General features: G+C 41.5%; 7 protein-coding genes and 1 long non-coding RNA gene across 12 annotated transcripts; 4 read left to right on the top strand and 4 right to left on the bottom strand.

Moving 5' to 3' along the window:
* The first annotated feature begins 4,193 nt into the window (after positions 1-4,193).
* On the top strand, positions 4,194-5,926 carry si:dkey-243k1.3 (endonuclease domain-containing 1 protein-like). The gene is made up of 6 exons (XM_037266910.1): positions 4,194-4,271; positions 4,342-4,428; positions 4,530-4,630; positions 4,853-4,967; positions 5,079-5,235; positions 5,377-5,926. The coding sequence occupies exons 1-6, from the start codon at positions 4,269-4,271 to the stop codon at positions 5,766-5,768; spliced, it is 855 nt and encodes a 284-aa protein (XP_037122805.1). The 5' UTR covers positions 4,194-4,268; the 3' UTR covers positions 5,769-5,926.
* LOC119132032 (homeodomain-interacting protein kinase 2-like) lies at positions 5,748-9,092 on the bottom strand. Its single transcript, XM_037266905.1, has 2 exons — positions 7,996-9,092; positions 5,748-7,481 (listed from the first exon to the last, which is right to left on the bottom strand). Exons 1-2 carry the CDS (start codon positions 8,042-8,044, stop codon positions 6,241-6,243), a joined length of 1,290 nt encoding a protein of 429 aa, XP_037122800.1. The 5' UTR covers positions 8,045-9,092; the 3' UTR covers positions 5,748-6,240.
* A 487-nt stretch (positions 9,093-9,579) lies between these two features.
* Positions 9,580-15,024, bottom strand: zgc:162193 (TRPM8 channel-associated factor homolog). Of its 3 annotated transcripts, none has more exons than XM_037266900.1 (12): positions 14,896-15,024; positions 13,482-14,131; positions 13,016-13,232; positions 12,645-12,936; positions 12,265-12,566; positions 12,000-12,174; positions 11,834-11,928; positions 11,375-11,585; positions 10,684-10,920; positions 10,341-10,564; positions 10,152-10,265; positions 9,580-9,995 (listed from the first exon to the last, which is right to left on the bottom strand). In XM_037266900.1, exons 2-12 carry the CDS (start codon positions 14,114-14,116, stop codon positions 9,753-9,755), a joined length of 2,745 nt encoding a protein of 914 aa, XP_037122795.1. In that variant the 5' UTR covers positions 14,117-14,131; positions 14,896-15,024; the 3' UTR covers positions 9,580-9,752. The 3 variants fall into 3 exon arrangements, with proteins under 3 accessions (XP_037122795.1, XP_037122794.1, XP_037122792.1); XM_037266899.1 differs by lacking the exon at positions 14,896-15,024 and adding an exon at positions 14,284-14,596 and having other exon boundaries at positions 13,482-14,137; XM_037266897.1 differs by lacking the exon at positions 14,896-15,024 and adding an exon at positions 14,284-14,595.
* Positions 15,001-19,104, top strand: LOC119132030 (polynucleotide kinase 3'-phosphatase). Its single transcript, XM_037266903.1, has 17 exons — positions 15,001-15,156; positions 15,403-15,449; positions 15,653-15,928; positions 15,994-16,305; positions 16,373-16,452; positions 16,547-16,604; positions 16,687-16,794; positions 16,991-17,062; positions 17,220-17,268; positions 17,464-17,534; positions 17,651-17,743; positions 17,826-17,922; positions 18,013-18,074; positions 18,173-18,282; positions 18,541-18,628; positions 18,715-18,782; positions 18,896-19,104. Exons 1-17 carry the CDS (start codon positions 15,036-15,038, stop codon positions 19,014-19,016), a joined length of 1,833 nt encoding a protein of 610 aa, XP_037122798.1. The 5' UTR covers positions 15,001-15,035; the 3' UTR covers positions 19,017-19,104.
* Positions 18,809-23,482, bottom strand: LOC119132036. The gene is made up of 5 exons (XR_005099777.1): positions 23,371-23,482; positions 22,142-22,303; positions 21,942-22,010; positions 21,681-21,790; positions 18,809-19,794 (listed from the first exon to the last, which is right to left on the bottom strand). It is a non-coding gene; the product is annotated as an uncharacterized LOC119132036 (long non-coding RNA).
* On the top strand, positions 19,325-20,755 carry LOC119132034. Of its 2 annotated transcripts, none has more exons than XM_037266909.1 (2): positions 19,325-19,507; positions 19,997-20,755. In XM_037266909.1, the coding sequence occupies exons 1-2, from the start codon at positions 19,417-19,419 to the stop codon at positions 20,497-20,499; spliced, it is 594 nt and encodes a 197-aa protein (XP_037122804.1). In that variant the 5' UTR covers positions 19,325-19,416; the 3' UTR covers positions 20,500-20,755. The 2 variants fall into 2 exon arrangements, with proteins under 2 accessions (XP_037122804.1, XP_037122803.1); XM_037266908.1 differs by having other exon boundaries at positions 19,338-19,819.
* LOC119132029 (membrane frizzled-related protein) lies at positions 21,030-25,243 on the top strand. Of its 2 annotated transcripts, XM_037266902.1 has the most exons (13): positions 21,030-21,275; positions 21,413-21,530; positions 21,645-21,782; positions 21,861-22,019; positions 22,097-22,316; positions 22,780-22,910; positions 23,037-23,162; positions 23,248-23,324; positions 23,387-23,535; positions 23,744-23,874; positions 24,083-24,217; positions 24,379-24,506; positions 24,582-25,243. In XM_037266902.1, exons 1-13 carry the CDS (start codon positions 21,222-21,224, stop codon positions 24,804-24,806), a joined length of 1,791 nt encoding a protein of 596 aa, XP_037122797.1. In that variant the 5' UTR covers positions 21,030-21,221; the 3' UTR covers positions 24,807-25,243. The 2 variants fall into 2 exon arrangements, with proteins under 2 accessions (XP_037122797.1, XP_037122796.1); XM_037266901.1 differs by having other exon boundaries at positions 22,780-23,162.
* Positions 25,013-27,702, bottom strand: nudt8 (nudix (nucleoside diphosphate linked moiety X)-type motif 8). Its single transcript, XM_037266906.1, has 5 exons — positions 27,559-27,702; positions 26,202-26,927; positions 26,002-26,134; positions 25,665-25,742; positions 25,013-25,584 (listed from the first exon to the last, which is right to left on the bottom strand). Exons 1-5 carry the CDS (start codon positions 27,579-27,581, stop codon positions 25,390-25,392), a joined length of 1,155 nt encoding a protein of 384 aa, XP_037122801.1. The 5' UTR covers positions 27,582-27,702; the 3' UTR covers positions 25,013-25,389.
* Between the last annotated feature and the right edge of the window lie 271 nt (positions 27,703-27,973).

Raw genomic sequence — 27,973 nt, 5'->3', positions numbered from 1 at the left:
TTTTTGGCCATTCTTGACTTCTCTTGTAAATTCTCAGTCTGTGATTTTGCTTGCACTTTTTGATTTCCCCACCAAAAAAGAAGAAAATTGCAAGAACTTTAAGTATGTGCGCGTGTGCATTTATTATTTTGGGTTTTTTTCTCCTCTAATTTGATTGTCTTCTGTAAATAACCCAGGAAAGTTTTTTTTTCTGTTTTATTTTCAAAATTTTCTACCTATGAGAGGAAGATGGAATCTTCTTAGACACTTTTTATTCTCATGCTGACAACACTGCAATTATTTGTAAATTCAACATTCTCCATTTTTTTTCTTCCCTTGACTCAGTTTTTTCCATTAAAATGATGAGATGGAAAAAGAATGTGTTAGTGTTGTCTGTGTGTTTTGTATGCATTTATTTATTTATTTATGTATTTATTTATGTTCTTCGACGCAAAGCATGTAAACGTGATATTTTAAAGGAATTTCTTACTTTCAAATGCAAGTGGGTAGTAATATGAAATATATTACATTTGGAAGTAACTTAACATCACTGTCTATGGTAGAAATCTATAAAAGATAAGATTGGGGTCTGCAGTTGCCTTCAGAGAATCACTGCAGAAGCAAGCAAGCACACTTTGCTATTCAGGGCAGGTCCACTTTTTGCTCTTTGTGATGTACTCCTGCAGACGAGACATTCATCACAGTGGCTGTGTTGACCAGACCCAACCGAGCAACAGCAGCAGGGTGTAGTTGAGCTGATCAACCATTCCATTTTGCCTTCTCTGCCTGCTTCCACAAGCCAGACACCAAACTGCTTCCTCGAGGCAGGGATAAGTGTTTTAAATGTGGAATGGGCTTTGAAAACATGTTGAAATACTTCCTGCATTCAATATTTGGCAGGACTCCAACCTTCCCATGCTCAAATACCCCCCACCCCTTGCCGCCATTTCTAAAACCTTAGAAAACCCCACATCTGAGTAAATGCAGCACATACACACACACACACACACACACACACACACACACACAGCCAAGCGCCGCCATCTTTAACTTCATCATGCTGACCTCAGTTTCCCTTTGATAACTATGGAAATATTTGTGTACGTGTGTGTGTGTGTGCGCACACGTGCATGTGCGTGCACGTGTGTGTGTGTGTGCTGTGCCTGTGTGTGACTAACCAGCCAATTACCACATCTCCCAGACAGACTGAGACTGCCAATCCTTTGCCAACCAATCAGAAAGGGGCAATGCGGTACTAGGCCGGGAGGTGGTTACTATGGTAACCAGGAGGCCTGTTTGCATGGTGGCTGATGGAGAAGTGATGGATTACAGTAATGGGATGGACTGGGGCAGGGGGTGGTGATAGGGGAAAGCAAGGATGAAGCCACGAAGAGAGGTGAGGATGGAGAAAGAAAGAAAGAGGAAAGGAGAGAGGAATTAAAAAAAAAACAGGGGGAGGGGCAAGTATGGGGGAAAGAGTCAGGAAGACTCATACATAAATATATTGAAAATGAATGCATCTGAAATGAAATGACTTAAAAATGAAAAATGAATGAGGCTGGACAATAAGAGGAATGGGGAGGGGGGGGCAGAAGAAGTGGTTTGTATTTCTGTTTGTAGATTGGTGGTGGTGGTGGTGGTGGTGGTGGTGGTGGTGGGAGGGGGATTTCATCAGTTTGGAATGGAATTCTTATTCTTTCTTCGGTCTGCTTTGAGATTTCTGTCGTGCCATCTGCCTTTGGTGCGGCCAGACAAGTAATTATGTAGAAAGTGAAAGACAAAACAGAAGAAATTGCTGACCATAAACTAAATTCCAGTCATCTCTCATAATTAATAATAGCATGGCTGTAAAGTATTTGAGTAAATATGACATTTTACTTTGACTGTATGGCTGTCATAATTATGAAGAAGAAAATAAAACTGAGCATGGTTTTGTACTGAGAGAATATTTCATAATGGAGTCTTTTGTAAACGATTGAGCGAAATTTGAGCTTTGTCGAAATTGAAATCAAATTAAATGAAAAATTTTATGCTAACCGACCAGTGACCACGTTTTAAGTGCAAGGGCAGTTTTGATTGACAGTTTCTTGAAGAAACACTATGAATAATTATTTGCTCTGATAAAGGTAATGCTTTTCAAAATACAACCCAGCAAATCATAATCTAATCGACTATAATTTTCTGCCACTCATAGTTATCTTTAATGATTATCAGTCTCAGACCATTTTAATTCTTCACCTGAGACAAGCCTGTTCATTATTTGTATTAGTTTTAATAACGCAGCCCAGCAGACTGGATCATGAATTTCTCAAGTATATTTTTTTCTGGTTGAGGAGGAGCAATTGAATAATCTTGCAATTGCGATTTAAATGGGGGGAAAGAACAAGGAGGTGAAGTGGAAAAACACAATTCAATACTGCAACCTAGAGGCAGAATTAAGTAACATCCTTTTTTTTTCCCCCTTGGGCAAGTCCATTCAGTGCCTGCGTGGGTGGGTTAATATTATTTAAATAAATAAATACATAAATAAATAAACAAATACATAAATACATAAATACAATTCACCTCATCGTTATCATAACAGGTACGTTAAATTCGAAAATACCACAGCTGTTTGATTTTGTCATTTTTGAATCTGATCCCTTTATGCTTTCAGCATCAGACAATAAAGTTTTATCATTCAAACTAATTGCATTTGATTTACACTTTATTATCAGTCTGCCCTTTCTTGTTTATTGTGTTTGCACATGGGGGAAAAAAAATAACAATCAAAACAATATGAGTCATTAAACATTTGTTTCATTTCAGGTCCTTAATAAAGAAAAAATAATAATTACACTCCGCAAACGCAGTTACAACTTCATGTCCTGTTGCCTAACGTCTCTCAGTCATTTTGATGCTGGGTCGTTAATGTGAAAAATGAACACAGGGCAAAGTAATGGGAAAATATGAGTCTGATTAAATAAAGCCTGATGATCTAATCCCCAATGTTCCCTGTTTGTTCTATTTCGCCTCCATAGTTTTATTTGGCTTCATTTCAAATTAACATTCAGTTCAGTTGGTTCTTTTAATTCAATCGACCCTCAATAAATGAATAAATTAAACTTGACTGATATTAGAAGGGGAACAGAAGTCCATCTTGACTCATACTGACATTCATGAGCACTGGTGAACACTAAATGTGTGTGTTCAGCTGGTTGGGTAGTGGGGAGTTAGGGTGATGGGCATGGTGCCTTATTTTTGTGAAACAGCATTTTTGCAGCTGCTGTGTTACTCAGAAGACATTTTACACTTCATCCTGGTTGCTCTGTGCGACCAGTCCACTTGTTAGTAAAATAAAAGCCAACTCTTGGTATTTAATAGAGAAAATATTGCCACAGCAACAGCAAAAAGAAACACGGTGTACAATTCTATTCATTTTTTCCAATACAAAAATTTGATAGCTTAAGTTTCTCGTTTCTGGGGCGGGGATGGGATTTTTTTTTTCCCCATTGAGGCCCTTCCAAGGTATCTCTGGGGTTCTTCAAAACATTATATTTCTTTACAAATTGAAAAATCTTCCAAAAATGCTGTTAAAATGGAGGGAGTCCAAGCATATTTGGGGGATTGAGGAGGCACTGCCCCCCGACTCCACCCTTTAGCTCTGTCAATGTTCAACAGAATCCGCCTATATTTAGATATGTATCCAATAGTTTGGCTAATTTGAGTGGTGATGTGATCAAGTAAGAGCAAAACCTTTGAGTGATGTTTTCACACCGTCTGTGCTGTGATCGTGGGAAAAGCAACACATGAAGAAAGTGATAACCCAGAGCAGCCATGTGCCAATTTGTAAGCAAATCCGTCAACCACACTTATGTTTTATTCCACTCTGACACATTTGCTTCAGCTCTACATGACCGCAATGTTATGTCATCATCAAGCTGTATAAAATGGATCTGCTTCTAATGAATTATTACTTAGCCTGAAAGGATTTTATATTTGAAGCTCTTGATACATAAGTAAAGAAATTCTACATTTCAAATCATCAAAATCTCCATATTATTTATGCCAGAATAATTTCCACATTAGTCTCGTGTCTGTTAATTACTTAATTAGTTGACTACACAATTTATTATAGTATTCTCATGACCTCAAAAAGCATTTAATACACACACACACACGCACACGTGGTAGCTTAAGATGAGATAAACAAAGTTAGTACAGGTGAAAGGTGATGTGGAAACGTGTGGTATATATGAAAGTCCCTCTCTCCCTTCGCTGCACAGTGCGGCGGCCGACGAGTGTGAGGCATGGTGAGTGCACGTACACACACAGTGAATGAACAGTTTAGATTTCTCACCTTTTAATTCTCTTCAATCTAAGAAATCCAAGATGGAAACCTTGGCAACTCTGTGCACTCTTCTGCCACTCTTCCTTTTTGTTCATGGAGACCTTGTGGAACAATTTGAGGTTTGTTTGGTGTTTATCACTCTGGGAAATGAAGCATTTAAGTGAATACTCAAAGCATGTTTGTGCTCTCAGTAATTGTAAACATTTATAATTTGCCTCAGGATGTGCCTGAATGCTCGAAGTATTTCTACAAAAGCAAAGTGCCAAGATGGGGGTCTTCAACACCTGGCACTGCTCATCTCTGTCAGCGATTTGCTAACCGGTAAATCGTGGCATTGTAGCTTCCATATGACAAAATACACTGTGGACAAAAGTTATGGGACAGATGCTTGATACTGAATTGCAAGGTGAAAGATTTTGAACGTGTTTTGATTTTCTATTCAAAATGATAAGCAAGTGTGTTGAAAATAGTCACTGGTGCTCCGTATAATAATAATTTTTAAAAAGTGTTTTTGACAAGTAATGAGGCTCTTCATACGTGCAGGTATCACTTTGCCACTTTGTACGACACACACCACCGTATTGCAGTTTACTCTGCATACGTGTTCGAGCCCAGCAATGGAGGTGGACGGGAGAGAAGGTGGTTTGTAGAGCCTCAGGTTGGTACAACGATGAATAATTATGATAATAGTGTGCAAAATCTGCAGAGGTCACGAATCAATGCAGAGACAATCCGATAAAAGTGCCAACTGTTTCTGATGTTCTTCTAGCTGGTAAATAAATCGTGGCAAGCAGAGATGAAGGATGGTTACTGGCTGGGGAAAGATTATCCTGGGATCTACCTGGGGGAGAAACAGGCTCTCAATGAGGACTACACACACTCTGGCTTTGACCGAGGTCACCTCAACCCCAACGGACACCATGCAGGTAACCGAGAGATAGTCTCATGGGTCTTCAATTTCTGAGTAATATAACTGCTTCAAGAATTGTCTTTCATTATTTTTATTTTGAGGATTAGGTCATTGTCTTCTCAGTAGGCATTTTAATCCCTCACCGCTATTTTTACAGTTCCTGGCCGCAATGCCACATTCACCCTCACCAACGTGGTTCCGCAGAACCCCAAAATGAATCAGGACGCATGGAGAATCCACGAGTCTCAACTTAACGATCTTTTCCGCAAAAAGTGTTCCAAGGCCTACGTTTTGGTGGGTGCGGTACCTTCTGCGGATAACTGGATTGTGAAGAACAATGTGAGGCGTGTCAACATCCCAGACTACCTGTGGAATGCATACTGCTGCGTGGACAACAATGAGAGGCCCATTCAAGCGGGCGCCGCTGCAGCAAGAAACACAGAGGACAACTGGGTGGAGAAATTCTCCTTGGATGAATTCGGCGAGTTCCTGCAGGAGTTCTCAAATCAACCAGTAGGGGAGCTCTTCCACAATAGCTGCAGCATTTGAGACGGTCATTTATTATCTCATCGTGCCAAAGATACATATTGTTAAGATATATTTTCTATTCAAACGGCAAAACAAAATGATTTGTCATTCCCTTTTACAGCACCGAGGCTGTTCATCCAATTTTAAGCGACAAACAAATAAAGATGAGCGTTCCAGAATTTCTTTTTTCACGTTCTTTCAAGATGACCTCAAAGACATACAACATCTACACTTGAGGAAATTGGTTTGCCTTATAATAATAATATATAAATTCAATCGTGCAATATTGTCGATGGAAGTAGCCAGTATGAGTCCTTGACATTGCTCACAGTGATGTGATGACTCAGCACAAAATCAGCCCAGCAGACTACATTTCCATGACGACAAGAAGTTGTCAAGAGGATTCCGTGAATCAAACTTTTCAATTTGCTCAACCCGAGATAAAAATACAATTTCAAGTACACCTAAATGAAAATATTTGCTAATTGGGAATCTAGAGTGAGTCCAGTAGCGTTGCCATGCGATAAAATGCAGCGGAAATTCGGCGTATGAATTTCCGAATCCGTTTGAAAATGCTCGTCTTGGAATCAAAGTCAACATTCTCTTCTGAAGGAGGGATTTGTAGTTCATCGTTTGACACGCGTATGGCTATCAGAGAGCTCAAGCGGCCACTGTCGGCCTGTTGGGGCATTGTGATGAAAGGATGCTGTAATGCTTGCGAAGCAGAGATTCTCTGCTGCCCGTCCAGATGCAACATCTGTTTGAGCAGGTCTAAGAAAGCCTTCCTGTTCTCCACTTCACCTTCCGTACTCTCTTCGTCAGGAGGCAACGCGATCATATCTTCCAGGGGTTTGGGAATCTCTCTGCAAGAATCCTGTTGTTTGGGTTTCTCATTATTTGCCGCTTCAAATTCTTCAGGTGTCATGAGGCGATAATGAGAAACCCCAGCCTCCTCATCTTCAGTGAAATAGTTCTCAGTGTATTTCCCAGCTTGAAGTAGGTAGTCGTCTGGCTGGCCCAGAACGCAGATGATATGCTTCATCATTTGATATTCACAGTTGACAGCAAATAGGTTTCCAGGCAGGAAGAGGAAAGCCATGATGCAGCCAACGCTCCAGACGTCTATGTTCTCGTTGTAAGGGAGCCCAAGGGTAATTTCTGGAGCTCGATATCCCACTGGTTGAATTTCTAAGCCCAGCTTAATTTTGGATGCTGGAATGGCATTGCCAAAGTCAATCAGTTTCACCTTCAAGGGCTGCTCTTTTCTATTAACAATCATTATATTGTCAGGTTTAATGTCAGCATGTAAGATACCGAGATGCTTCAGGGTGACCAAAGCCACAAGGAGCTGATGGGTAATGCCGCGGATTTCGTCCAGAGACAACGGCTGACGTTGTCGTTCTTTCAGTAGATAGATGAGATCGCAGTCCAATACCTCAAACACCAAACAGATGTTTCCCTCGTGCTCAAACTGCTCAAAGAACTTGACCACGTTGGTGCTATCTGCATCCATGACACTGATCATTTTCAGCATGGACAGCTCTTTCTCTGTGTCCTGTTTGATGGTAGGGTCATTTTTCAAGATCTTGATGGCTACCACCTCGAACGTTTCCAAATTTCTGCACACCGCCACTTTCCCATAGCATCCTTCACCGATGAAATCCAGGACGGAGTAAGCATTGGACTTGCTGTACAAAACCTTGCCAATCTTGACTTCGGGCTTTGTCACTTTCACTGCAAAACAAGTAAAGACACGACACCACTGTCAAGTCAGTCGTTAAATATACCAAGTAAATGGAATAGAATTGAGGACACTGTTAGTCTGTGAGAAGCATGGTGGTTCTGGAACTGCTCCATCCATGGATCTTTGCAATTTTGGTGATTTAGCAAAGACTATCATCCAAACCCTCAGGACAAACAAGAGGGGGAAAAAAGCAAAACAAATTAAGTAAAATTTCGCTCGGGGCCCTGGATTCAGCACTGGACAGCGCCCTCGGGCCTATCGCCTTAAAAGTGGGACAAGTCTGCTTACTCCATTCTCATAGTAACCTGCACAATTTTTAATTATTCTTTTAATCATAAAACGGATAGGCTAACTCATCTAATATTAACATGTGAGTAAATGAAACTCCCCCAATATAATAATAATAATAAACAATTAAATAATTAAATAATTGAATAATAATAATAATAATGTAGACGTTTCTTTTGACCCAATAAGTCATTTAAGTAAACCAAGTACACTTACTTGAAGAAACAGATGAGGCTGAAGACTCCGAGCTTGTCCATGAAGACATTTTCCAAAGCTCAGTTTGCTTTTCAGCGTCAGCGGTTCCTTGTCCACCTTTCTGGAACTTCTAATTTACTGACTGGGGACGTCATAGAGAGCGTGTTCAAGTTGAAATTTCCCTTTTCAAGCGGAAAGCCGTAATAGAAATGTCAGTAGAGGAGATCCCTCAGCTTTCAAGACGGCTGAACTGATATTCAGCATTGTTGATATTAGGGACGTCATAACGAGTCATAATCATAATAGTTGTTCAACTGTAGATATGACGTGAGCTACTGTTCCATGCCTTCGTCTTGTCTATTTATGTACACAACTACCGCAATAAATGAACTCTTCCATGAATGTGATAGTATATACATAAGTGACGTTCAAAGGACGTGCGCTCTTTGTTTTGCAACAAGTCAGTCGGCGAACACGTTCATTTGCGGTGCTGAATTTAAAGAAAGGCAGATTTATAAGGACATTTTGCACTGATTTGAATTCACTATTAATGTAATTAATATTTATATTTGTAAAGGCTGGCGTTAATTGGTATTAGGTCGTGCATGAGCAACACGCATGCGCAATCACACCCTAGATGAATTTATTGTAACGTTTTCTCGACGTTTGTAAACGTTTCCTCTGCTACAATGGACCTCCGTATGGTTACTTAGAATCACTTCCGGATTGTTTTCCAAATATATTTTGTTTTAATCATTTTTTTAGGAGCAAACCTCCGTTGTTCATCAGTGTTGAAGATTTCATTTTATTTTTGTTCGGGTTTCGCAATAATATTGTTGCCCATGAAATAGTTTTAAGATATTTTATGATATGATCCGTTTATAATATTAACCACTAGATGGCAGGCATTGGTTACTGGTGGTTACACTGGTTCTGCTTTTGAGGATTTGTAGGACAAACATTGTAGGACAAAACATAGTACTTGAATAATACAAACATTTTGAATGATTTGATTTTTGTGAAGAAAAAATGCACGAAATTAGTGCATTATTTTAAATAGCTCATTCTTGGCTTAGATAATAACTAAGACTTTACGCTTGTTGGCGAATAATGTTTGATTTCTGCAATGCAGTTTATTGTTGTCCCAGTTGATTGTTTTCAAGGTTTCTCTTTAAGTAATTGCGCCACACCTACAGCAGTCTACTTTGGCAAAACATTCTTAATGGGAACTTGAAATGCTGCTCTACCTGTGTTAACATTGCATTGCAAAAGTTAATGACTGCATTCTTTTACGTCATTATTGTGACACCTGGGGCAGCAAATGATTGACTGTTTTGACCTTAAAATGATTAGTTATGTCATTTAATTAACTTAAATGTGTGCTCGTAAGCACACCGTCACCATTTTTTGCTATCATACAAATTTACACCCATCCATTTTGTACTTCTAAAATTAAGAAGCAAATGTTTATGTAAATGTAATCCATGTAAATGCTCATTGGCCAGTTTACGGTGTAAATACAAATATATTTAAAACCCGACAAGGTTATTTACAATTGTACCATCACCCTAAGTGTTTTATAAAACCCAAGTTTCAATGTTTTAATTTTTTTTTTACCCATATGATAAAAAGTTAATCTGTGAGAAAGGTATGAAATTCCCCGGTGTGCTTATTTCATTGAGGGTAGTACAACACCAACACTTGGCAAAATATATGGAAAAGAGTCACCTTAATGAAGGCAAAGCACAGATCTTGACACATTTGACAACATAGCTCATTCAACCAAACCGGACCATTGGGTGGTCCACCCAGGTTGGAAGGTTGGCTACTTTCTTCTCTGTAGCCTTCTCTATTGGCCAGCTCCATGCCTTAAAGAATCCACACAAGTTCATCCCCACGGTTTTGGAGAAAGTCTCCGCATACAGATTCATCTTGCCGTTGTTGTCCTTTGGATATTCGGTTATCTTGAGGTACGTCGCAAACACCTTCTTGAAGGCATCCCAGCCAAATCTTTCCTGGAGCTAGGTGAAAGGGCACATGTGTCATTCATCCGCATCAGTTTCATTTCAGGTCAAACAGGTGTGTTAAGGCTTCACGGTCACGTAGGCCTTGTTATTCCTTAGGAATGTACTAACGTCTCTAAAAAAATAAATAAATAGGTGGTTCTTGTCTCTCACCTGCAAATATGTTTCAAGAGCCACCCACACCTCCCATTTGCTGAGTTGCCTGCCTCCTTTTACAAATTCCTCCAATCGTTTCTTTCTCTTTTCTGCAGTGACATCTCCATGAGCCTATATTGAAAAACCAATGTTGTCAATTTAAAACAATATCATCCTAAAATAGTCAAAGAAGAAAAATGAGTTCACCTTTTCCCTGCTGATCCCCAACACCTCCTCATTGATGTACACCGACCAAATATTGCACGTGCACTCTGTAGTGTGTGGCCGGAACTCCCAGGGATCTCGCTGCTGGTTGTGGCCAAGCTCGTGGATCGGCCCCCATAGGCCTTTAGTCTTGGCAAGCTCCAGGTTGACCAGTGCATCTGCCGAGGCCTTGTGCATCATGATGGGGTACCCGGCGTGCATCCAACCTGAAAAGTGATAAAAATAATAACTCTCCATCAGTTGTTTTCCCCCCAAAAATTATTTTTGCTAGTTCTATAGTGATGTTTTGTATAGACTCTTTGGCGTCCATACAGTACATACATACCATAAGAAATCTGCACATCCGCAACGAAGCGTTCTTTGCGAGGGAACTTGTGCGGCTTGGCGGCTAAGTCAGCAATGCCTTTCATGATTGCGTCCCAGAAAGCTGCCAGCAAATCTGGTCTATCCAGATTCCTGACGACATCTGATGGTACTGTGAGTATGATATTTTCAAACTCCAACTCTGCCCAAGGGGAAGGAGCTGTTTGCAGCATGGCCCAATTGGCTCGTGTTGTCACACCTGAAAAGAGCAGAGGGATACAGATTTTAAAACGGCCTTATGGTTTACGTAACTATGGCTTACAGATTTGCAGAGGCGACTGTAAACTGTATAATGTACAGTCAAGCCCGAAATTGTTTATACCCCACGGGTGTGAATTATTTTGGGCTTGATTGTTGGCCTACATCTGCTACAAATAGACTAGACAGAGTTAAGCCCCAAAATAATTCATACCCGCGGGGTATAAACAATTTCAGGGCTTGACTGCACATGCCAGGCCAATAGCTGGTGAGGCACACCTTGTTTTTCATTTGAACGTTTTTTTTTATCATGGTAATGAGAATATTTAACACAACTGTGAATTTTTAGGCTCCAAATATAGAAAATATATTTTTCAATGTCATTTCATGGAGATGGCCACATATCATGTTTTAACCGCAGAAAGGACACAAAAAATAAAAATCATCATCCTCACCCGATTTATAATATGGTGCTGGCACAGCTACCTGCACTGTGATTTCGACCCCACCCACTTGGGTTTTAGGTGGGGCCACCAAGTAGATGAGACCTCCCCACAAATTCCACACCTGGATCATCTCAGTCTCAATGGGAAATTGCGTGTGAACACTGGGTGCTCTCTTCAGTTCCTCATGCTTAAGATAGTCTGTTTGACAACCAATTTGGACCTGTGGCGGAATAGAAAAGATCCGTGCAGACAATGTTAAGTTCAAATTCTTTAGGTAAAAACACCCATTGTAATGATTGTCATTATCAAGCTTGAGTGGGAGTTTATCTTTGGGTGAGGGGCGGGGCATAAACATAACATGCATTTTTTTGGGTTAAAGAGATTTGACACCGTGCCATCGGAAGGAATGCAGCAGGAACAGAATCATTCCGAATAATGATCATTTGGATTTGTTTATTTGTGACATACCTTCCATCCCTTGTTGACGATCTGTTCAGGAATCGCTATGTAGGTCTTCATACCATGAGAAAGATAGAGCCCAGTACTGATCCACTCTTCACGTTCTGATGCATAAATAGAAACACACAATATCATACTGTACCTTCAAATACTGGGGGAAATAAAAAGGCCTTACCCGCTGTGTTGACATTCAACGGGATCCTGTAATTATAGACAACAGGCAACAAGGGTTTCTCCTTGATGAGGTAAGGCAACAGGCTGTCAGGATTGGGGCAAACCTTGTAAACCTCAGGGCCCATGTTGAGCAGGAGATGCTCTTTGGGGCTTTTCACTGGGCAAGTGTCACACACCTAAGACAAATTGAGGTGGTGGTTAAAGTGCTTGAATGTGATTATATATGTATAATATAAAACAGCAACCAAAGACCTGATTGGTTCTACCTGAGGGAGGCCTGATTTCTTCAGGACGTGCGTAAGGCTGGACAGGACTTGAGCGTATGAACAGCGATCATGAGCTTCCATTTTTAAGAAGGCACTACAGTCCTTGCCAAATCTTTTCAGGTGTTGTTCCTCATTATCGGTAAGTTCCTCTTCCTCTGTTACGTGAGCGACAAACCGTTGTAGAAGGTGGCAGAAGTGATACGTGTCTTTCCCAATCTGGCTGGGCACAGAGGTTTTGAAAACACCGCCCCGAATGGTGTCAGGCAACAGGCTCAAGCCCATTTTGTTCAGGATCTTGTTCCCTGCAAGTACAACCCGTGTCAATTCGGATACCAGGAAGCTGTAAAAAACCTCAGCAGTCTTGCGGTAGAATATAATACCTGAGAATTCTGTGAAGGGGTTTTGGTCTTTGTGTGACTGTGCCCAGTACCAAGCATGGCCACCAATCAGCAGACCTCCCCCCTCCGCCACAAAGTTGTGGATCTCTTGTGCATGTTTGTCACTGTATGCGGAACAAACAAATACACTCAGGTCATTCCTGAAGTCGCTCTTCTCACACTTGAACCCAGATTTCTTGAGATTGTCGAGGGCTTTATGTTGCAGGATGCCAACAGTCCCGTGTCGCCCTCCATCCAACCAGTGAATAGCATTGGTCCAAAATGGAGCCAGTTCCTGTGATGAAAAAAGTGTGTTCCTCACATGACACATTTAAAATGACACCTAATAATACGCAATTCTGCACAAACGTTACCTCTCGTTCCAAATATCCTTCTTGGCTCACAACAATAACACGTCCAAGGCCATAATAAGAGGCTGCCAGGAAGGGCCGTGCATCTTCTGTCATTCCGATTGGGAAGGCGAGCCGTCCATGAACTAGAATCTCCGAAGCAATCGCGTTGCCCGTAATGTCAAACTCAGATATCCCCTGAAGTAAGAATTCCAAGTCATCCTCAAACTCTTTGTCCAATCTGCATTTTAAGAACAACGAATGGGTTTAGAGCACACGATTAGAACAACAAATAAATCTTCCTGACATTGACCTCTACTATTTCAATTACAAAGGTAAGTAATAAAGGTCAAGGATAATTTGACAAGAATTGAAAATGTATAATAAATGATCTAGAGTGGAGAGGTGTAAAATATAGCAATACTTTAAGTAACAGTGTTAATCTAGACATGTAGTTAACAACACATCTAAGATATTAGAATTTACATACACTACACGCATCCAAGAAGCTGGAATCTGAGGGTAGACGGGCACCAATTCAGCATCAGCATCATGTTGAGAGAAGTAGATACCGGTCACAGCAGACACTTTATTCCCTCCAAATCCAAGCAGCGTGTTCTCCTTTGGGTGGTCTGAGGCCCAACTCCATCCTTGCCCTCCAATCAACACCCCTCCACCGTTTTTCAGAAATGCCACCAGGTCCTTCCCATCTGTAGTTACGCTGGAGGCGTCTGTTACATACACACCAAGATTCAAACTCTTTTGGAATGCCTCAACAACTTTGGATGGGATACTGGATTTGTTGAGATGAACAGCCACTGCTTTAACATTCTTGTTGACCCCCACCGACGGGTTGCCATCTCCTCTCAGCCAAAGGACCGCATTTTCCACCAGATCGGTTAATTTTGTCAGGTACCCTTCATGTCCCAGGACCACAATTCTTCCGGAGCCGTACCGAGAGGCAGCCATCAGCACCTGGCCTTGGCTGTTTATGACCAAAGGAAATGCATGTTCTCCAGTCAGCAACAGGGCGCTGGGAACATTAGAGCCACGCAGGTCCACTTCTTTTAAGTCTCTCATCAGGGACAAGAAGGCTCCCTCATTATGACTTTTTTGGGTCGCCATGGCAAAAAATTAATCCTGCAATTTATATCAAAAACAGACAAGTATTATTTAAAAAAATATATATATAATAGATTCGTTAAACATTGCATCCCATCAACCAGAATCTTTAGGCGTTCTCTACCAAGTGATAGCAAAGTCTGCACAGAACCACAAAGTCACAAATTTACCTGCAACTTGCAGCCGAAGCCGAGGAACTGATAGTGCGCACTGTAATTATACTCGAGTGCGGTAGTACAATAGAGGCGGGGAGTCAAGTGAGAATAACCCACTCAGAGACTTTTGACAAAGATCAGGAACAAACACGATTGGGTGATAACATGTCTATCCAAAGCCTTAGATTTGGATCATTTCTCTTCAAGGGATACGCCCTGGTAAACTTGATGATCCAGTCTCGTTTTAATGTAAGATACGCAAGGTAAATAAAGCAAGGTCGTCACAGTAGTTTGGTTAAATTATTGCCTCTAAAAAGGGATAAAAACAGTTCATTATTATTACATAATCGAGTCGCATAAGGTACATAGAACAAATGTATTTTGATGTCGTCCCGTCACCCTGCGCTCAAGGTAAAACGCTTAAAATTTACAAACAAAAAAGAGGAACTACTCCAAATCAGTTACTTCCCTACCTCTTGTACTGTTTCTCCGGTTTTCCTCATTAAATCGAAAGTCAGTCATATTTAAGCGTGAGATACAACGGAAGAAATGTCTGTATTCTAAATATCTTATTTGTATTCTTGGGATCGCAGAAACGTTTCGCGTGGTCGGAACTATACAACTCACCACGTTTCCGGGTGGTCCTATTATCAGAAGGACCGTTGATACTCACAAGTATTACCACTCTTGATCAAAACAAATCACAGTTTAAAGTGAAAATAAAGACGTTGTCGTTCAGATCTTCACGACTTGACTGTGTTGCTGAAATGTCGTGCGTTTTGGTGAGTTCATCCGGCGCTCAGGTCCTTTTGGAGGATGGACGAGCCGTGGTGCTGGGTCGAGGTCCAGTCACCGGAGTGGTCGACAAGAAGTGCTCAAGACATCAGGGTAAATTTAACACTCAGGCTTTTGCCAAATTTCTCTTCAAATAGATAATCTTTTTAATTTCCTAGCTTTAATCGTTGATTAAAATTCCTCCTGATCAACACTCAAAACAGCATTGAATACTGACTGCAAATGTGTTTATTTTATCAAGCAATTCCACAAACTTGCATTTGTTTAGTTGAACTCAAACATCCTTTTTTGAATGGGTGTGTGATTTTGTGTAATTGTGACAGTCATGTGTTTTTTCAGTGAAGGTGGTGGCTTGTTTTGCAGACCAGGATGTGGTTGTCACTCAGGTAGGAAAACAAACATTTTAAACTAGAGTCATGCGCCCATCCTATTTTGGAAACAGTTGTAGCCCCCCCCACATCTCTTGCAGCAGTTCATATTTATCTTTGCCTCAGGTGTCATTATGTCTAAATAAATGGTAATATATCTAACCTGCATGTTTTGATAACTGTATAAAATTCACAACATAAGTATTCTTACTCTTCCCCAGCTGGGTCCCAATCCCAGTTTCTTGGAGGGTGAGAAGCTTGGCCGATGCCAATCTGGTAAACTCAGTCACGGTGGCACCCTCTACCTAGTCAACCAGCAGTATCCATTCAAAGTGTGCTTCACCTCGAGCTCAGCGAGACCTGCTTCTGGTATGGTCCAAAGAGGACTCAACAATTCAAACAAAACAAAAGGTGGGAAGAATGGGAACGAAAAAGGATCACCATGGAGTCCACCAAAGCGCACTATAAAGGATTTCTTTCCTACCTCTCCCGTAAAGGTAAACTAATTTATTTTTTAAGCTGTATTTTAGCTGCAGACTTGTGATTTTCATAACATTTCTAGTCCTTAAAAAGGCCGCTTAGCCCAGAGAGAGGACATCTTGATGCAAAGCGTCACAGAGGAGATGAGGAAGCCTCTAGTGATTGGAACAACGAGGAGGCGAGTGAAGATGAGAATGAGAAACGAGCAGAAGAAAAGCTCAGGCAACTCCAGGAGTTGGCAGAGACAGCCATCGGTGAGAAACGGAACCGGAGCCCAGCTGCAACTGAAACACAGCCTGCATCTTTTTCTTCCTCGGCCTGTCTAAAGAACTCTTGGCAGCAAATTGCCAACCTCATGCTTTATACTGCAGCAGGCGTCAGAGGGAGTGATAAGGTGGGCATCGGTCGTATTCTGCCAAACTGAAAAAACATTGTATTCATTCATGAGTCTTCATCTCCAGATTGCTGGGTTTGACATTGATGGTTGCATCATCACCACAAAGTCAGGCAAAGTCTTTCCCACTGCACCCGATGATTGGAAGTATGTCAGTTTCCCTGAAGCCCCAAAATCCAAATGATTCATGTACCTTCACAAATGGAAGAGATTTTGTCTCATTTTTGTATATCATTAACAGGATTCTCTACCCTGAAATTCAACCTCGGCTCACCAGCTTGATCAAGAAAGGATACAAGGTAGGAAGAGCAAAACGGGGATATTAGCTAAAGACAAGCCTAATTAAATCAATCACATGATGTGTCGGTTTGGTTTGTCTAGGTGGTGTTTTTTACCAACCAGATGGGGATCGCTCGAGGAAAACTGAGACCAGAAGTCTTCAAATCGAAAGTGGAGGACATCCTCGCCACACTGCAGCTGCCCGTGCAGGTTTGAATGGTGGAACGAACAATATACACAGACTAGGGCTGTCGTCATTTTTTTAAATCAATTATCCTATTGAATAATTAGGGAATCTAAAAGCTGTCTGAATGTTTTCTAGATGCAAAAATAGATCAATGATCAAATTCAATCTCCCTTTGCAGTGTCCACAAAGCTGACGTGTGGATTGTTGTCTGTTTCACAGGTGTTTGTGGCAGCTGGTCCAGGAATCTACAGGAAACCTGCAGTGGGAATGTGGAATCACTTGTGTGAGAAGGTACATTACAGTCAAGCTCAATCAGGTAGACAGTGGAAGAATATCTCGAAACAATAAATCAAATCTCGGGTGCTACCCTAAAGCATGCTACGTAGCATGTGGTTGACGTTGTGCTTTTTTTTTTTTTTAAAAACTTATGTGTGTCTTTCCCAAATAGGCCAATGATGGTATTCCTGTAGACAACACGCAAAGTTTTTATGTCGGAGGTGAGTTTGTGTAGGAAGTCTGAATGCGTTATGATATGTATCATTTGATCACCATTGTCACCACAGTTACCTTGAATGATTACTTGATTTTAAACCTAATTTAAATTTATTTATTAGTTACATTCAACTGATGCTGACAACCCTGCTTAACTTAAAATTGGTTTTGCCATTAACTCCAACTGTTTATACCCAAAGATGCTGCAGGCAGACCAGAGAACTGGGCTCCAGGCAAGAAGAAGAAGGACTTCTCCTGCAGTGACCGACTGGTTGGCCCTCTTTGTATTCTGGATGTGTTTTGTTTTTTTATTATTTAAAAATAATTTATGCACAGGTGGTCAAATATAAACTTAAACTAAAATTTGTGTATTTTTTATGTCTGCAGTTTGCTCTGAATCTCGGCCTGAAGTTCCACACTCCAGAGGAGTACTTCCTGGGTTGGAAGACCGCCTCTTATAGTCTACCGCAATTTGACCCCGTCAGTGGAAAATATGTCGTGCATATACCGCACTATCCACATTGTCTAGATTTCCTTTTTTAAATTAAAATCTGAATTCCAGAGAAAACTGGACTCCAGCGCCAGACTGTACGACCCGCCGTCTGCGTCTCTCACGGCTAGCAAGACAGAAGTCATAGTGGCCGTGGGTTTCCCCGCTTGTATGTAAATGCTGCCAGTGTTTTTCTTTGTGTTGTTCCTGTATCACTCAATGGTGCCCTCCAAATCTTTTGTCTTTTTGTTTTTTGCAGCAGGCAAGTCCACATTCTTTCACACCCATATTATCCCAAAAGGTTACGCATACGTCAACAGGGTGAGTCGTCAAAATTGTCTTTATTATCTAAATCCTATTTATCCCAGCTCTACAGTGAAATACCAGTTGCTGATGTGAATTTGTGGTGTTCTCTTCAGGACACACTGGGCTCATGGCAAAGCTGTGTGGCAGCATGTGAGCGTGCTCTGAAGGAGGGCCGCAGCGTCGCCGTAGACAACACCAACCCTGACCCAGAGTCTCGCAAACGGTAGCCCACAAAATATATTTCTTTTATTACCGGTAGTATATAGTTAGCGATACTTCTAGATGAGAGCTTCGTGTGATGCTAAGCGGTTGAAATGAAAAAAAAAAAAAAAGAGTGCTCTGACTAACTAGCCTTTGTTCCTGCATATTCATGGTCATAATATTTGTCTTTTATATTGGCTTCTGCATCATACGACTGGATGCCACGGTTGAATGAATTGTATTGTTTATGTAAGCTCTGGTTGTCTTTACCTTTTTCTAGTTATGTGGATGTGGCCAAGGCGGCGGGTGTGCCCTGTCGCTGTTTTCAATTTTCAGCCACCCTGGAACAAGCCAAACACAACAATAGAGTATGATTCACCGTTCCATGCTGTCACATGTGTTCTGTTGAATAAACGGTTACATTTTCATCATGTATTTTTACTGTTGTTGCCAGTTCCGCGAGATGGCGCCCTCAGACAGCAAACATGCCAAAGTCAATGACATGATTTTCCAAAGCTATAAGTGAGTAACTCCAGTCAAAAACAATGATCTTATTTGTCTTGATATTTCCTAGATTACATGTGAATCCTTTCTAATGACTCTTCCTGTCTTGCTTGCTTTCTCTTGATGAGCAGGAAGCACTTTGTGGCACCTGCTCTCTCCGAGGGATTCTCCGAGATTCTCAGTATCCACTTTGTCCCTGACTTTAAAGACAGCCAATCAGAAGTCTTATTTCGTCAGTTCACTGAAGGCTGATGGCGCTCATCACATTTATGAACAATGAAAGAATATTGATTCTAAATGGTTAATATGTGAGTGGTGATATTGTCTCAGAAAGCAAAACAATGTACTTTTGTACATAAAGCTGTGTATCAAGTGTGCTCAATGAACATCTGCATGTTGTAGTGAATCATTTCTCAAATAAAAAGATATTTTAGAACCTGGCAGTAAGAGATTTTATATCACATTTTGACAATAACAATGTAGTAGTGGTGCAATGACGTGCCAGAACACAAGAGGCGCTATAAATAAATACTGAAAACAATCTACGAAGAAGAACGCCTAGCCTAGTGTTGTGATCCAAGTTGGCGACGCCGATGTTTGTATCTTTACCTTTCCTCTTTGATCGGATTTGCGCCATCTGATCGTTTTCAGCATGGAAAATGTGGGAGAGAACCGCAAGCGCAAAATGAAGTTTGAAGTGATGGAGTTGGCAGTGTTAGTGGAAGAAGCAAACAAGCACATTGGTGAGTTGCAGGAAAGAAATCTAAATATAAACAGAAGAAACGCAATATGGGAGACAATCTGTAAGAAAGTCAATGCTGTGGGTAAAACAAGTAGAACCCCAGATGAGGTTAAGAAAAGATGGCAAGATATCCGAAGAAGAACAAAAGAAAAAATGGCTAATAATAAATCGGCTGCTAATAAAACAGTCGGGGGATCGGCAGCGCAAGACATACCTCTCTCTGCGATTTTGGAACAGTTGCAGATGACCTTCTGCGATGAGAACATTGAAATTGAAGAATTTGACATCCTTGAACCAAAAACTGAACCCAAAGGTAGGACCACGTCAACAAACACATTTCTGTTATTAGTTATATTAAAGAATATTTTGTGCTGCACATAGTTTTGCTGTTGCACACAAATGTTAATTTTGTGCAGTCACCACTTAAAGCGACATGATTTTTTTTTTATGTTCCTTGTGATTCTTCAAACCAGCAATTCTGTTTTATCAGTGACTCCATTAGAAGCTCCAGAATCAGCGCCGCAATCAAGTCAACCAAAATCACCAACAGACGTCTCTGCAGAGCCTCAGAAGAATTCATCTTATGAGGACATTGACAAGGAGATGCTCCAGCTGCAGAAAAATCAGTCTGCAGCCCTTCAACATGGCTTACAATCCATTGTAAAAGAGGTCCGAGTCGTGTCATCTGTTATGCGTGCTTCCCGACGGGACACGCAGGCCATCGTTGGACATACCAGGCAACTGGTCAGCGCCGTATCCGACCTCACGACTGCCATCAGTGTCCTGACAAGAGTGATAGAAGAAGGCGTACGGGCAGTAGGAACTCAGAGGGCATTTTGTTCGAGTGGCCCCTCGACTGAACTATCGGGAAATGAAAAGGGACGGGGTGGCGAAGAAGGAGGTGAAAGCGAAATACTCCCGTGTGAACCTCAGCGTAATCTGCGTAAACGGAAAACTTTGATGGATGAAACAGTTTCGACGAAAAGGACATAAATGCATCGCAATTATCCATATTGTGTCCGGATAAATTTAGTGCTGAAGAATATTTCCAGATTGTTTCATGGAAAAGTGATAAAATCATAGATTTATTTGTATTATTGTTGTAATCTATTATTGTTTTACTGATTTATGTTATGTCACACTTGTACTTTTGAATTTTGTGTACATTGACATTGTGAATTTTTTAAAAATTGCAAGTCGCAGTGTTTGGTTAGTTACTGTAGTAACTCATATTAATTCATGAGTTATTTGTCTTTATTTTAGCCCAAGCTATTAGACCAATACACACACAAAAATAAATGCGAAGAGGATGTTGGAAAAATAATCCCTCTCTATCCAAATCTGTTGGATATTGCATTGAAACTTGCCTGTGAATAAAACATAGGTTATCCTAAAAAATCAGGGATTATTGGACTTAAACCTGGAGCCCCACCTTTCCGTGCCCCCTCCTTCAGGGCTAAGCCCTCTCAGCTGACTTGGCTTTGGAAAAGAGTTTTAAAAAGTGTATTAGAAGCTCTCACACAACAAACCACAAGAAGTGCGTTTGTTATGGCGTTTTTGACATTATTAATATTTCTACCTGGAGCTTGTTGATGGATGGCCACCTTTGTGCTGTTCTGATGCACATGAGGACTCGCATCACGAGAGCTCTCCATTTGGATTCATTCTTTCAACTTTTCTAATGGGTTCGCTAACAAAACAGCAGCGGACCAAAGATGTCGGATCTCACTCGAGTAGTCGTTGACTCGGACGCTTCGGACATTTACAAGGTGAGAAAGATCAACCATGATGGTGACGCTGATTGCGTTGACAAGATAATTGCTATAATTGTTATTTGCTTAACCTTTTCTTGGTGCTATTCACCTGTGATATAAATTGTCGATTTTTCCTATCATTCTTTGTCCAGAATGTGTTCTGCAATCCTGCCTTTGAGTTGGAAGGAGAGCGAGAAGAGCATGTGGAGGGATTTGGAATGACCTCAATTACCCCTGAGCCCATCAAACCACCAACTAGTAGCTTTGCAAGTAAAAAAAAAAAAATATCCAGAGGATTTCTGCCTGCAAAATTTGATCCAAGAGTAGATTCTTTCAAATGTCTTGCCACAATCCCGATAAAGGTGTTTGTGTGTAAACATTCAGGTCGAGGCTGGGGTCTCTTCGTGGTGTGTGTTCTACCTTTGCGGGGTGCAGGTTGTGGCTGGGGGAAGGTAGTGGTCTCTGTCGCTGCCCTGCTCCTGGTTGTGGCCCTCGGCCTGACACTGGCCCTCATCCTCACACGTGAGTGTCTGCTTAGCAAATTACAAACGGATTGTAATACAATTATTTTTTTGTTTTTACATTCTGTTATGGATGAAGAGATGAAAGGTCAGGAGCTTGAGGAGCAACTGTTGTCCACCAGCCCTCCGGACCCGTTGAGTGCAGGAGGTGGGGAATTACCTTCAATTCCTGCAAACAGAAGCCAGCTAGACAGTGTGCCAGTACTCCACCCTGCCAGCATCCCTACGACTGAAACACGTAGGACACAAATATGTTCATCTCGTCAAGGCTGATGCTTTTTTGGTTACGGAGCAGACAGCTTTCCTTCCTTTCAGGTTGTGGTGGATTTTTGACGGATTCCGAAGGTTTTTTCAACTCACCAAACTACCCGGGCTCCTATCCCCCCAACACCTTGTGTGTGTGGGTCATCCAAGCTACGCCCCCTCAATTAATTCAGATCCATGTGACCTTTTTGAATATTGAGGGTCCCTCTCCCTGTTTGTTTGACTGGCTGGAGGTACAGGAGCATCTAGAAGACAGCTCTGTGGTCACAAGGTTAGTGGACCATCATAGTTAACACAAGTATACAATTCAGTATTGCACTAATAGAATTCACATACTGATTATTTTTTACATTGCATGCTTGTTATGCTTTATCACCAACAGGTCAGCCCTAATACTAATAAACATTCGAAATTGGTGTGTTGGGTAAACGTGAAAACAAAAAATAATATATTAAAAAAAGAAATCTGTACTTTCACCATTTACCACTAGGGGGCTAATGTGGCTTAGTTGCACTAACACAGGGTTTTATGCTACATTTGCAATGGTATGGCAAACTTAGTAGTTCCAGAAGATTAAAATTTAAGTGAGTTGATTTCTGTGGAAAAAAGAAAAAGCCTAAATTGACTTGCAACTCAATGTTAGTTTTGGCAAATTGTGGCCCCCTCCAACGTTTAAGTCATCCCTACCTAACATAATATTTGAATATGCCGCCAATAAAACTTGTGTTCTGTAGGTTTTGTGGCGCAGTAGCGCCACCAACAGTCAACACAAACAGCAGCACAGTATGGGTGACCTTCCATTCTGATGGCAGCATTGCAGGCAATGGCTTTTCGGCTCAGTACAAGGCCTTGCTGCCTGGACACAGTCAGTGGTTTGTGTGCATGGATGACAAACTAAAGGAAAATCCTTTCATTTGTTACCTGCCCATATGCAACATGCTCATGTGTCATATCTATCCATGTAATGTGCACCCGTGTGCTTGTTTCTCAGAAAGTTGCTCCAGAGACGAGTTCATGTGCGACAGTGGCCGCTGTCTGCTGCCTGCGTCGGTGTGCGACGGCCATCCAAATTGCCATGACCAAAAAGACGAGGCTAACTGCAGCCGTAAACACAGAGGTGAGAGAATGGGATCTCATTCAGCGAAGTAAAATTGACGTCCCACAAATTCCTTAATTATCTCATTTTTGCTGTTCCTTTACAGAATGCGGCGGGCAGAAAATTGGGCCATACGGCTTCCTGGCAAGTCCAAACCACCCAAGGCCATACCCTCAGCAGCAGGTACATTTATAAAAATTTTGCATTGGTTACCACACCATAAACATACCGTTCCATCGCCTTAGTTTTGCGTATGGCAAATCTCCGTTGAGGACGGTCACGTCATCACGCTGCACTTCAGAAACTTCAGCCTGGAGACTCAGGATGTGTGTGACTTTGACTATGTGGAGGTGCATGACAGCAGCAACACTGATGCTGGAAGAGTTCTGGGAAGGTAAGACATATTGTGGTTTTAATATTGGAATATATTAGTAAGTTTTCAATTCAGCAATTATATGATGTACCACTAGAGGGAGCCAGATTGCCACACATTGTATTAGCATCATTTTGAGTACAAGGATGCTAATGTTGGACCTGAGATATTTTGCTGGCTCGCCATTTCTCTTTTAGTTCATCTCTAAAGGTTTTTTATTCCGTGTCAGGTTTTGTGGCACCACCCTCCCACCTGACCTGACCTCATCCGGCCAACACATGACTGTGCTGTTTGTGGCTGACGAGGGAGTGGCTGACAGCGGCTTTAACGCAACCTATCAGTCCATATCGCTGCTGGATAGTGAGTTGTTCCTCTCACGATAAGACACATTGTCACAAAAGTTATTTTTTTATATACCATGCATCACTGGATAAAATTAAAATTACAGATGAACTTAATTTGACCTCTAAACTTCACGGCACATGCCAAACTCTTCTAAATTGCAAAACTCACAATCGTTATTTGATCAATTAATTGACAAATTAAATTTGTGACTTGCTTGTTAAAGGGACATGCGGTCCGAAGCAGTTTGCCTGCAGTAGCGGCGAGTGTCTTCACCCGCGTTGGTTGTGCGATGGCTGGAACGACTGCCCTGATGGAGCAGATGAACGAGATTGCAGCAACTCCACTTATCCTCCCTTCAGTGAGTAAATGCAATCGATCTGTTATTTCCATGGCAACTGTCAAGAAAATAATTGTAAATGTTCCTGTCACCAAAAATATGGGTCTTGACCTTTTTGTATTGTTTTGAGTAGAGGTTTGTCTGTACTTAACTGGATTATGCTATTTTCTTGATGTCACCAGCTTCCCCGTGTGAGTCAATCGAGGTGGAGATGTGTCAGGGTCTTAGCTACAACCTCACCTCATTCCCCAACATTTGGCTCTCCATCGCCGATCAGCGAGAAGCTACCACTCTTCTGCGACAGTACAGGGTAGAATGCATTGAGTTAAGACTTGTTTTGAATTGTATCACATCTGCATTTCTTTCCTCTATGATCTTGCCAAAGGTTCTGATGGAGCTTGCCTGCTTCGAGCCATTGCGCAAACTGGTTTGCGGGATGTTCTTGCCACAGTGCAACCCTCACGGAGGCGTCCTCCAGCCCTGCCGCTCTGTCTGCTCCTCGGCCGAGCAGAAGTGCAGCCAAGCCTTGGATCTTTTCTCCTTTAGCTGGCCCTTCAACTGCCACCTCCTGCCCGACACACAGGACCCCTTTGAGTGCTCGGTGCCTTGATCGCTACAAAAGTAAAGCACTAAAAGCAATATGAAAGAGTTAAAGTCATTTTGGAAAAGGTTCAAAAGTTAGATGATCCAAATTCCTCTAAAAAATTTAATATATCAGCTGGTCTCTTAACTGCAAGACATTTCCAGTATTCCACTTGGTACTATTTCCTTTATTGCCTTGTCAAGGTACAAGGAATAAAAACGACCGGAAGCAAATTTTTCCAAGTGATCTTTAATGCATTTGTCCTTGAACATACCATGTTCTGACATAATATAATATGTTCAATCTGAAATAGTACAGGTTTGATTCTGAGTGAGGTAAAAACGTGATAAATGTAATAATAAATATCCGGGACTCACGGATTTCACATATCGTCTTGTAAGCTGCAAATAACTTATGGAAACTCATTTAATCAATTCATTCCATTCAGTCAATCAGAAGATGTGCAACAAGTCAAAGCGGTTTCATCATAGCAAATTGGCTGACTTCAATTAAAGGAACTCTGTGAGAACAAGTAAAAATTGTGCAGAAAAAGTTGAAGCTTGACTGCACATGATTAAATTTGAACTCTGAGCCATTCGATGATTGTGCTTCACTGCAGATGTGATGGGACAAGAAGTTTTAGTGACTGGTCTAAGGCAATAGCGGTCAGGCCCCATACGCGGTGCTTCCCGTTACGAAACACCGGCATCGTGTAGCTGTACCTGTCCCCTCTGCGGAAGTGTGTGTACCCACGGTTTTGTGGGTCGCACAAATGGGACAAAGACAACGTAAAAATCTCCTCTACCTGAGAACCAAAGAGAAAGACAATGGCTTGAATGTTGCTATCATCAGAAGTCCGGCTTAAATTATAAGATAGTTCTTTACCTCTGCAGGATTTGGTTGGAAGGACAACTCCTCAAGTGGGCCTATGTTAGCAAGCACAGGAGCCACCATCATCCCTGACTAAATAAAGGCCAAATGACAAGTATAAGTTCAAGTCACATGACTTAGCATCATCGTAAAGTGTGTGTACGCACGGCGCCGGAGAATTAAGTGTGTTTCCTAACCCGGGCCGTTTACATTAGTGTTGGGGGGAAAAAAAGCTTCAAATTTGCTTCATGAAGCAGTTGTATTTTTTTAATCCTCTAGAGGGCACTCTCTGAATTTCAAGTTTCATTTTCCCATCACACGCAAAAAACAATAGAGTGAAAGAAAGTCTTACCCTGTCCCTGAGTGGCTTGAGGACACCCCAAACATTTTCTGTTGGCACGTGAATACCAAGCTCTTCCCGGGCCTCCCTCAGCGCAGTGACCACCACATCACCGTCTGATGGATCACTCTTTCCCCCAGCAAAGCTACACCAGATGTGGAAATGAGGACTCAACAAAATGTGCAGAATATTTACCACATGCCGCTACTGACCTGACGTCCCCCCTGTGCCCCTTCAACGTGCTGGAGCGCAGCGTGAAGAGAAATGCTGGTTCTCCCTCGACACTGCAGAGCAATGCCAAAATGGACGCCCATACTCCCTGACTCTTTCCTTGGCTCTGAGTTTTATTGCCCTTCTCCACATTATACATCTTCAAATTGGGCGCCAGGTTCCGTCGACACCTGTTTTCATTTTCTGGAGTAAGACACTCACTCCAGACTCCATGAATTGCTCTGGTTTGGTGAGAAGAAAGGCTATAGGCTTGTGCTCTTGTGCGGACATTTTCTAACCATTGCAAGGAGCTGACAGTCTTCTGTCTGGAGCAAAAATGGCCATAGTTTGTTGTATTCTTTAAATTGTGCAAAGGATGACAAATATCTTGAGATCTTCTCCGAGATAGACGGCAAGCTGCGTTTGATAAACTGTCTCGAACGTTCACAGCTTGCTTTGAAGGAGACTTAGCAGGATCTGTGGATTTTAGGTTTTGTAATGAGGCCTCTTGACTTAGTTTGCTGTCACATTGTGAGTTAAAAAGAGAATACTTTGTCGGACAGGCTCCAGCCTCTGTAGAGAGTGACGAATGTGTCCATCTTCCAAAAATGCCTTCATGCCTCCATTCATTCAAACACCATCCAGCGCGGGTACAGATGGACTCATTGAGTCGCAGATGTGACCTTAACGGACATGAGCTGATCACCAGCTGTGAGCCCCGAAACATTCTGTAAAAAGAAGTTAAAACACGGATTGGTTAGTAAAGATGAAGTCATAACAAAGATGTGATTTGGTGAAGTCCACTCAATACAACTATTAATTTAAACATGGTGATCAGACGTCTTCTCCCAGAATATGGCATCTTTTTCCATCTGCATTTTTGCATTCTTACTTTGTCAAAACAGTGTGAGTACTTTTACCATTTTGATTTGCACGGTTGAGGAAACTACGGCAAGTCTAAGAATCGTATAAAAGACAAATGAACGTCTGGCGACTTGCAAGCAACTGCAACCAGACTGACTTGCATGTTTGCCCGAACAGGTAGGTTGAACTCTCTGGCTGCTAGCAGAAAACCAGAAAATACATGCAATTCGTGCATTTAGTGTGGAGTTGTCCACGTGCATGTCTGTGGCTGAATTACTAGTCAATCACGCTAAAACGATTGCTGATATAAATAAATGTAATGTTTACTAATCTGGCGTCCGCGTTCACGTCAACTAGCTGAATAATGCATTAGCGTAATGCGAATCTGTAGTTATGAAACGTAAGGTGACATGGTTCCTATAAGACATGTCATTTTGGACCGTGGAAAATAACCATACGCTTGCACAAAGTAGAATTTATTTAGATGAAACTCACCTTGAAAGTTGAATCCACGGCATCTACCCAGCTGCCATTAGTAGTGATGCGCAACGTAGCTTCAAGATCGTCACTGTTGCCATCATTGCGCAGTCATGACGCAAAACTTGTTTTACATGTTGAAGTTGGGAAGAGAATTGAAAAATAACCTTCAAGGATGGATAATAAAATGAAAACATTTTCCACACAGATGTAAGAAATTTAATAAAAAAATGAATGGCTAACCGACGTGTCGATGGAGCGGCCATGTTGGAAAGGGCAGCATTCCAATCAAAGTCAATGCATTTGGATTGATTTTAAGTCATAACTTTCTTATTTCTCAACCAATTTCCATGAGTTGATTTTTATTGTCAATGCCAAAGCATGTAAATTTAACACAATACAATTAATTACACTAATTACACTAAAAGAAGGA

The sequence above is a fragment of the Syngnathus acus genome, chromosome 13, assembly GCF_901709675.1.
Source record: "Syngnathus acus chromosome 13, fSynAcu1.2, whole genome shotgun sequence".
Taxonomy (NCBI): Eukaryota; Metazoa; Chordata; class Actinopteri; order Syngnathiformes; family Syngnathidae; genus Syngnathus; species Syngnathus acus.
This window is presented reverse-complemented; position numbering and strand designations above follow the sequence as displayed.